Consider the following 10,494-nt stretch of genomic DNA (forward strand, 5'->3'; position numbering starts at 1 on the left):
AAATTTGCAAAACTTTATACATTTCTATTTCCATCAAGACGGTGTGCTGAGTGAACATTATTGAGGGAAAAATGAACTTGAATTGTTTTAGCGAATGGCTGCATGGGTCTGATTACCTTCTGTACCCACTGTATTTATACATATTTTTAACAAGTTCAAACTCACTTTATTATTACCATAATTGAAATAAATAAATCACTGATAAACTGAAGAGGTTTTCGTGTTCTCAAGTGTAGTCACAATGATATAATGGTTTAAATACATCAACCACCTATATAAGAAGAAAGAAAGAAGGAAAAAAACAGATTCATTTTCTTGATTTTATTGCACAGGATTTACAAAAGACACTTGCATATATATTTAAGTTAATCAGTTTGTACAGTTTGTCATATAGAGGGAGGTGAAGAAAAGGTTGCAGACAGGGAGGAACAGCTGTGAAGAGTGAAAGAGTGAAGTCTGAACAGGACAGTCATGAGACCTGTCATGATGCACGATCAGAGACAAAGATAAGGAAGTTAACAGAAAGGACAAGATCACAGAAGGATATATAAGAAGGAGAAGTTTGGAGACAATGTTATGGACGACAGGTGGTTTGGAAGAAGAAGACAATGAGTAAAGTTCTTGCATGTGGTTTTTTAAGGACATGACAAACACAGTTTGATCATGGATGGTGACTCTGGAAACCCAGGATGAAGAACTCACCTAGAGAAGCATGTACTGTACATCTTTAGCACAACAAACCATAGCTTAACAAACTGGAATCATGTGTTTTTAAGCAGGTAAAATAGATTCTCATGGTGGATCTTCAATATCCTCACAAGTTCAAAAGTTCAAATGATGAACAATAGCATCATTAGCATGATTTGCTTGAAACTAGATCAAGAGAAAAGGAAACAAGTGTGTTGTGTTGTGTGGGTTCTTGGTTCTTGGTTCTGACTCCAAGTTGAAAAAGTGTCACCGTTGTGACTCATCCGGATCATTTGGAGTAATGTGCAAACGGAGAGTCTTCAGTCACTTTACTCTGTGGAGATGAAGAACAAAGTCAAGTTAAAAGATCACCTTGTCCTACACCAATGACTCTTACAAAGAGCCTATTTTTTGTTTAAGTGACAATCCCTTGCAGGAGCCAAGGTCTCAAGCAGGCAAAGTCCCACAGGGTGACATACAGTCATCCCTCAGTTGTTGCAATAACGTCGTTCTTAACAAAAGTAGTGATTATTTGTTTGTTTTTTATTTTAATTAACAACATTTATTCAACTTACAAACTCAATATTGCATACGAGGTGCCAACTCAAACAACCCCTGCTAATAACAGTGACCTGAACAGCTGCACGGAACAAAATGCTTTGCCGCCCAGCCAACCAATCACAGCTGACATAGCAAAATAGACATAGAATTTAGATACAATGTTGTAGCAACAAACTGTCCCTGAATAGAGCAGAACATGTACATGTTATAAGAGCTAAAATGTACAATTTCTAACGGATCTTGAAGGGCTCAACCTTTATAATACTACATATAAAAAGGAATCAACCTTCAAGCACCTGATATGACTTGAGTAAACCTGCTCCATACAGTGGAAATATGGCTATTTACTTACGAATGAGCTGCAACTGTTGGCTAACAAAGAAGACAAAGAAGCATCTGTAACTGTCTCTGTCATTTATTAAACCTCTTCACTCGTGTCACGAGCTCGTCCGTACGCCGTCATGAGCTGCTGGACACATTGTTCTCTTTACTGCGGCCGCTCGAGAGCCCATAAAGATCCTCTGATAGCAGGTAAAATGTATTTAGCTTCTTTTTTTTTTGAAGATTGATGGTCAGATGTGAAGTCGCCTCCTTGTGGAGCAAAAAACCTTAACGACACCACTTAAAATGGTTTTAACGGCTACATACGAAAGTAAATGTTCCATCATGTCGTCTAACATGAGCATCTGTCGCTAGGTTGACACTTGTGAGAGACGCTCACAGTTATAGGTGGTCTATCTCAAGAGCTGGGCCTGGCGTGGACCATCTAGAATAGGTACCAGCTAGCAAGGACAAAGGACACAATAAGCACTATTGAGATTTACTTATTTAGAAATGGACATGAGGTCAAGCTAAAAAGACAAGAAACTTTAGTCCAATCAGAGGGATGTTAGAACGACCACATGGATCTTTTCATTTCATAATAGGATCCAAAACAATGACCACATGGGATAAAAACCAGCAGAAAACACGTTTGTGAAGGTAGATCAGTGTCAACAGACTATTGAATGGTTTAATTTAACATTAAAATGTTGAAACTTTAAGTTTTTTTTATTGAAATGTAACGTTCTTCTTTACCTTTTTTGGGGAGGAATCATTTCTTATATCATTTCTATAATGAAATGTAAAATTTATTTGGGTTTTTCTTTTTTATATAATTTACATAATAGAGTTGAATATTTTAACCTTTGTGTTATCTCTTGCTCTCTGTGAACGACCTCCACCAACAACATTTTAAAGAATTTAAATAAAAATCCAGGTGTCAGTGATGACACTGAAATACTTACTTACTTACCATACATGTAGAGTCATTAGTTTCATTAGGTTTTACTCTTTCTCTCATTTGTTAGATGCAAGGAAAACATCTAGTTTAAGTCATTTATAAATACAGATTAAAGCCCCTCTCAGTAAGATTTAAAAGTGTTTCTGTCTTCCCCCTAGTGCCATAGCAGTATTACTGCGATTACATAAAATCTTTGTGTGGCTGTTTTTTTGGTGTTTATTGTTTCTGTGCATTAACTAAACAGATAAATATATTCAGTGTAAAATGTAACTTATAAAACAATCCATTTAATTCATAAAACAATCAATGTTAATATATATTTAATATAAAGACTTATTGTAAAACATAATTTAATATGACATTACATAATTTCAATAAAAAAAACATATTATATAAAATCATAAGTTGTGATATTTTGTTGGATATTAGTCTACATCCTCTAGATCTATGGCAGTCATCGCTTGTGGATAAATATTGATTTATAGCTTCATAAACCTGTCATCTTTGACATTGACATAAGAGTCATAACTTAAATATTATGTTTTAATTATCAATTTATTCAAAATTCTACGCTCTTAATATGAAAGCCGAAAGTTTTTTTCCTCCTACTGAGGGGAATTTATCGTAAAGTTTAGCAAGAACTCCTCAGATTAAAATTGTCTCAAGAGCGAAGAATCCCGAGCGATAGTTAGTTTGACGGCATTATGATGTCAGTGCTGTATTTGTATAATTGTACATTTACAAAACTCCACCTTATTTCCTTTAGTTTTAAAAGTCTCCGCCTCAATGGAGATGTGATGTACTTTGATGAGGATCATTAGTGTGTGCCTCCAACTTTGCCTTTTCACTGCAGTTGTATTTCTAATCAGCGAAACTAAATAAGAACCTTACAAACATTAAGCTTTAATGCTTTTTTCTATTTTATTGTAAAGAATTCTGCTCATCAGTAGCTGTGGAAATGTGGATGACCTTGTGGTGAAGAGGTCATGCTCGTAAATACTCACTAGTGGTACTTCTTCAAGTCTTTCAAAGCTGGACTTCGGCATCCGCAGACACTTGACGGTGCCCACGAACAGCATCAGAACCAGGAGGATACAGAAGATGCAGATGACGGTGACGAGACCCGGGTTTTGCATCAAGTCCTCTTTTTCAACGTCCACGTCAAATGGAAAAGCTGAGAAATGGGAAAAGAAATTACATTTGAAACATTTTATTTTAAAAATGTGTACAAAACTGTCAATTAAAATGTCCAGAGTTGCAAAATAATTGACAGACTCGATTTCATGATTTCTTTTCTCTTTTTAGTAGAAGGCTTAATTGTACCAATCCCTTAAACATAGTGAAAATTGTTGAGTTGTTTGAGTGTATAATTATGTATAATTAAATTAAAAAATACGTTTTTCCAATGTAAAAAAAATAAATAATAATTAATGTTTTGGCCATAAAATAGTTCGGACATTTGTGCCTTAACTATAAATTACCAAATACTTGAAAAACTGTGCAATGTTTTAACTATAATATAAAAAAGTGATCAAACACTTTCTTTTAAAAGACGAAAATATTTATTTTAACCAAGGCAAATATGTTTTTTTAAATAATGTTGTTTTTTTTATAGAAGCAATGTTTTAAAATTGAAGGAACCTTTTTAAATTGAAAAATAACTTAACAAAACTACCTTCATAGTAAAATAAAGATACAATAATCTGCTCTAATAAAAAGCAACACACACTAAAACAGATAACAATTATAGTGTATGAGTCATGTTTGGTTAACAAAAGTCTTTTCCCAATTAAAAAAAGGGAAAATGACCATAATATTTTGGAGTCAAATTATCAGCAGGTCTGACTTCACCTCTGCAGGTTGATCTAAGGCAAAAGCTTTCCAGGAGCTCCACTCACTTGTGTTGTGTGCTTCTGTGTTGTTGAGCAGTTTGGCCTTTGCTGTCTCGTTCTGAGGACTTGTGGAGAACAGCGGGGTCGAGGAAGACGTCCGCTCTGTACTGGTGGGTATCCCGGTGGTCCTGTTGACCTTCACCCCAGTGCTGTTGAGCCAAAAAACCTCCACCTGTGAGGCTGCGGTGGTGGTGGATGGAGCGACACTCTCAGCTGCTGCAGCGCTGGTGTCTGGCATCATGGATGTTGTGGAGTTGAAAGAAGCTGCAACAGATTTAAATTATTGAGTAGCTAAGCTAGCAAAAAAAAAATACTGTATATACTGTATATACATATATATATATATATGTATATATATGTATATATATGTATATATATATATACTTGTTTACATCCCAGAGCAGAAATAGATCTTGTTTACCAAATATGACAAAATTTATTTTGTGAATTTGTGCACTGGAGTGAGAGGAACCATTTGCAGCTGAACACCTCAAAGACTCAGGAGCTGGTCTTGGACTTCGGGAGGTCCAGGACAAAGCCACATCCAGTGTCCATCCGAGGCGACGAGAGTTCAAAACTAAGTACCTCTGTGTGTGGCTGGACAGTAAACTGGTCCTGCAACACAGACCATGTATATAATAAAGTTCAGAGTAGACTGTACTTTCTGAGGAGGCTTCGATCATTTAACATCTGCAGGAAGCTCCTCTGCATGTTCTACCAGTCTGTGGTGGCCAGTGTCCTGTTCTATGCTGTGGTGTGTTGGGGTGGGAATGTGTCCAAGAGGAGTGTCAACAGGTTGGACAGGTTGATCAGAAAGGCTGGGTCTGTGGTTGGAATGAAGCTGGACTCACTGGTGACAGTTGCTGAGAGGAGATCACTGGACAAACTACTGTCCATCATGGATGATGACAGTCATCCTCTGAACACTGTCAACAGTGAGCAGAGAAGCAGATGGAGCACGAATGCTCCTCCCATGATGCAACACTAATAGACTCAGGGACTCATTCATTCCTTGTGCTGTTTAATTCTTGTTTAGGTTTGGGGGCAGGAGTGCAGTGAAAATATGATTCTATTCCATGTTAAGCTTTGTATCCTTTTCTTCATTGTGTCATCTTGCACTTTCTTTTTATTGCCCTTTGTTCTTGTTCTTGTTTTATGAATCTATCGTCTGTGTTGCTGTGTGCTGGAAAAACAATTTCCCGAAGGAGACCGATTAAGACCTTGGCTCCTGAAAAGGTTTGAGTGATCTTCTGTCTGTGATGCCACTTAAGGAAACGGTGTCTTTTGTTTCGAGGCGCCTTTCTTGGCACTCAAGGTCGCCTTACATAAAACCCGAACAGCAAGCATAAAAACACAATTAAAACATAAAGACCCATTAAAAAACATAATAATAACACTGTGATTAACTGCAATAAACATATTTAAATAAGTGGGTTTTAAGATGTGGTTTAAAAGTGTAATAGAGTCCATGTTTCTCAGTTCAGGTGGCGGTGAAAGAGACAGGTGAAAGTCAGTAGACCGGGTGATGTTATTGATGTGGGATTGGAAGGAGAGTGTATTGTCCAGGATGACAGCCAGGCTCTTAACTAGGGGGGGATGGAGACGGTGGAGTTTTCAATGGTGAGAGATAAACTGTTGGTTTTGGATAAGGTGGACCAATGATGAGGACCTCGGTTTTGTCACTCTTTAGTTTGGGTAGTTTTGGGTTTGTGTTGAGACTTTAAAATTAAGTTCAGTGAAGTATGAAGAGAAGAATTAAAATATTGATAACATATCCAGATTCTCCTCATGCTTCGAATAATGAAATGCTCCAGTCTCAGAATACAGAGTCAAAACATCAGGTCATCTCGAGGAAGAAGACAAACAGCTGACAGGCGTCGAGGATTCCTTGTTTGTCTCGCAGTATTTGTGTCGTGTGTGTCTTTCAACAGTGAATTTCATGATCTCTCCAGTACTGATTAAAATTCACTTCCACAACTCACCTTTACCTCTCAACCCTTAAAGTTACGGCGCTCGGGTGAAGTTAAACCGCAAACAAAAATGTAATTTTCAATATTTTCGTCGAAAGTGTTGTTTTTTAGTATCAGAGCGTTTAAAATGTGCAGGAATATAAGAAGAAATTTTGAAATCTTTATTTTAAAACATTAAAAGGTTATTATAATATTTAAAAACATATAATAAATTGAATGAATACAATAATAGTTTGAAATAATGGAAGGTACTTTATATATATAAAGATACTATGTATATATAAGAACAAATGTTGATGGATTTTAATGGAAAATTAGGTTAGTATTAAAAATAAAATGTGTGACATTTGAATGACACAAGGTTATATAAGAATATTTAGCAACAACAGAAATACTAAACAATTAACTAAGTGTGATATAATGATACTTAGGCAAAACTATATATTACAAAAAACAATATTCTGAGCAGAGACAAGAAGATAATATGTATAATTTACTAGAATAAAAAGATGGACGGAGTCAAACTGAAGTGGAAAAAAGTGAATTAATAGTGAAAAACACTATGAAAATAACATTTCATTGATAATGCTGTTCAAATAATGTGAACTATTATATTTAAAATGATACATTATAATAATTATGTCAATTTCAAACATATTTATCATCTGTGTGGAGGCTGGAGGTCAAACTTTGTGCAGGGTTGTTCCTCTCAGACGAACGGAAGAGGAAACAAAAAAGGTTATTTTCCAGGAGTTAATATGTGACTTACGGTGGCAGAGAGTCGCCGCAAACATGGAGAGAAGAACCGAGAGGAGCATCGTTGCTGCATCCGCGCTCACCAGAGACGGATTCCACCTGTCATGCTGAAGCACCCGTCCTGGCAGCAGGATGTTCAGATCAGCTGAGGTTCTGCACCAGACCAGACATATCAAATCCATCAAGCGGCTTGTTTGAACAAGACTATTTGAGGACGTCGATCAGTCACGCAGCCGAGCTCACAGGACACACCCTGCTGTGGGGCGGACGCTCACCTGCACAACAGAACATCCTGCTGCATCTCTACTATCAATAGCAGATGTAAGAGTTTGATAGTAGATGTAAGAGTTTGATAGTAGATGTAAGAGTTTGATAGTGTGTGTGTGAGGGTTTGATGTGTGTAACAGAGTAAGTAAGTGAGTAAGTAAGTGAGTAAGTAAGTGAGTAAGTAAAGGTCATTTGTAAAGCACCTTTCTCAGACCAGGGTTACAAAGCACTTAAACAATCATAAACAATACACAGTTAAAATAAATATTCTAAAAGGTCAAGACAACATAGAGACAAACACGGCAGCCCAAAGTAGGTAAAGGAAAAGCCTGCACAAAAAGAGTCAGTAGATCATCAAACAGAGAGAGAGAGGAAGATCGTTCTAAAGCTTAGGAGCAACAGCCTGGAAGGATTTCTCTCCTCTGGTCCTGAACCGTGTTCAGGAACCATCAGTAGATTCTGATCCAGAGACCTCAGAGCCCGAGCTGGGGTGTAAGGCTGGATCAGATCACTGATGTAAGGAGGAGCCTGACCATGAATAGATCTGAAAGTAAGAACCAGAATTTAAAAGTTGATCCTGAAAGAAACTAGAAGCCAGTGAAGAGTTTTAAGGATCGGAGAAAATGTGAGTTCTTCTACTTGAGCGGGTCAGAATTCTCGCTGCAGAGTTTTGTATTAACTGCAGGCGAGACAGATCCTTTTGGTTAAGACATGAAAATAACAGTCTAAACGAGAAGACACAAACACATGGATTACAAGCTATATATATATATATATATATATATATATATATATATATATATATATATATATATATATATATATATATATATATATATACTGTATATATGTCTCTCTCTATATACTGTATATACTGTATTATTAAAGAGTTTGATAGTCTGTGTGAGAGAGTTTGATGTGTGTAAGAAAGTTTGATAGTAGATGTGAGATACCTTTATGGAAGATGCGAGTTTGATAGTGTGTATAAAATAATTGGATAGTAGATATAAAATAGTTTGATACTGTGTGTAAAAGTTTGATTTGAGAGAAGAACTAAATCTTGTCACGAGCAGCGTCTACACATCCGTAGTTCCCACGCAAGATTGATCATTTATAGTAAGAAAAACAACAAAATATGGTGAAAAAGAAAACTAGCAACATGTAGTTGGCATGGAAATGATGAGTCAGCATTGCAAACAACTAGTACTAATGAAGGTGTGACGAGTGTAGTAAAGCCCGGAGCAGGAATTCAACTTGTGACCTTTTTTTTTTTAATGATCATCTCGAGACCTTAACTTCCTCGACGTGTTGTTGACTCAGAAGATTATGACTCAGTCTCGTCTCCACAAGCCTGCTTTGTTGAGACATTTTGATTAACATGCTTTAACTTTTAGCTACAAACAAGGTTGCTGGTTCAAATGCAGCCCCCTGGGTTTAGTACCTTCTTTGTAGGAGCTTCCCCCCCAGGGACTCCGGTTTCCTACCTGGTCCAAAACCAAACAGTGCAAGACTGAATAAAAGCAGGAAGTAATGAGTGTGGTCTCAACTCAGTCGGACCGGTTTGGAGTTGAATTAATCGACTTATAGATATTGGCTGTGTGGGATTTGAACCTCCTCCCTGCGTCAACACCAGACAGTGGACGGACTGAACAAACAACGTTTAGCTGAAATTGATTCTGAAGTCAAAAGGCAAACACTTACATGAGGGTTTAATCCAGTAGGAGAACAAACAGAATAAACAAACATCATAAAAACTAATGGCAGCATTTGCGGCAAGATTACAGTCTTAAAGTGAAATAAATATTTTTTACATTACCACGGTTTTGTTATAGGGTTCTTATTTTCAGCAAATACGTATTATTTAAAAAAAAGTTACTTAACTTATCTATAAATTATATTTAACTAAATTTAAATAATTAATACACTAATTTTCTTTTCAATTAAATATGATTTATTATTAATATTTTCATTTCAGTTTCTTCTGATGTAATACATTTTTCTCCCGCTTTGTCTGCCCAATATCCCACTGCCCTCAGATATAGACATGTTTTTACATTTTCTGAATCAGATTATATCTGAATTAATAATGTACACGTAACACTGAACCTTTATTTATCATCTCTAAAATGTTTGTTTTTTACACTAAATAAATTAACGCAGGATTGTATTACATAACAGTGCAACCAGAATATTGAATTGTGGAATTTAAAATTTAAAATGATGAACCTATGAATTTTTTCTTTATTTGTTGAAGCATTATTCATTTAAGCATTTAGTCATTTTTGTGAGGTATTTGTATATTGAAATGTTGCTTATTTTAAGTGATTAAATAAAATAAAGTTCATCCAAATTAAATTAATTGCATCACATTTTAAAATATTGAGTTATTGGAATTAGAATATCAAACTTTATGAGTAAGAAAAAATAATTGATATTGAAAATATTCAATTAATTAAAAAAACAAACAATTTAATTTAATTATTTTGAAAAGTAAATTCTTGAAGATTTCAATAAAAATAATTCAAAGTTTTGTAATATTAAATGTCAAATTCAACCATTCAATATTTTGATGGCAACGACATACGTCCATAATCCCAGCTACTTGGTATTATCAAGTTAATGTCGCTGCACAAACGTTTTTATCAAGTTGCAGTTTAACACTTATCCACTTCACACTGAACTTACTTACAAATATCTTAATCTTATTTTAAGGAATAATGACTGCATGACATGAATGACCATTATTTAGTCGTACGTTTATGTTGAACTGAGTGAAATTATGATTTGACCCATTATTTAAAAGTAACTTAAAATCAACTTGTATAATTATTTTATGTTCAGTATGAATGACCCGTGCTGATCAATGGTTGCAGGTTCAAATCTAATTGGGGAGTCATCCTCTGTCGATGTGTGTGATGTGGTTGTAAGTAAGTAAGTAATATTTATTTATATAGCGCTTTTCCAGACCAGGGTCACAAAGCGCTTAAACAATCAAAACAATACTCAATAAAGTATATACTTTAAAGGTCAAGATAATACTGAGAACAACACGAGTCTCAGAAAATCAAGGAAAAGTCTG

The 10,494-nt window shown here is 35.5% G+C and overlaps 1 protein-coding gene across 1 annotated transcript; it reads right to left on the reverse strand.

Annotated features, from left to right (window-relative positions):
- Positions 1-306: 306 nt before the first annotated feature.
- On the reverse strand, positions 307-7,330 carry cist1 (colon, intestine and stomach enriched 1). Its single transcript, XM_087783016.1, has 4 exons — positions 7,162-7,330; positions 4,429-4,686; positions 3,535-3,704; positions 307-1,021 (listed from the first exon to the last, which is right to left on the reverse strand). Exons 1-4 carry the CDS (start codon positions 7,328-7,330, stop codon positions 977-979), a joined length of 642 nt encoding a protein of 213 aa, XP_087639142.1. The 3' UTR covers positions 307-976.
- Positions 7,331-10,494: the final 3,164 nt, after the last annotated feature.

The sequence above is a fragment of the Callionymus lyra genome, chromosome 2 (genome assembly GCF_982586985.1).
Source record: "Callionymus lyra chromosome 2, fCalLyr1.hap1.1, whole genome shotgun sequence".
In the NCBI taxonomy this organism is placed as follows: Eukaryota; Metazoa; Chordata; class Actinopteri; order Syngnathiformes; family Callionymidae; genus Callionymus; species Callionymus lyra.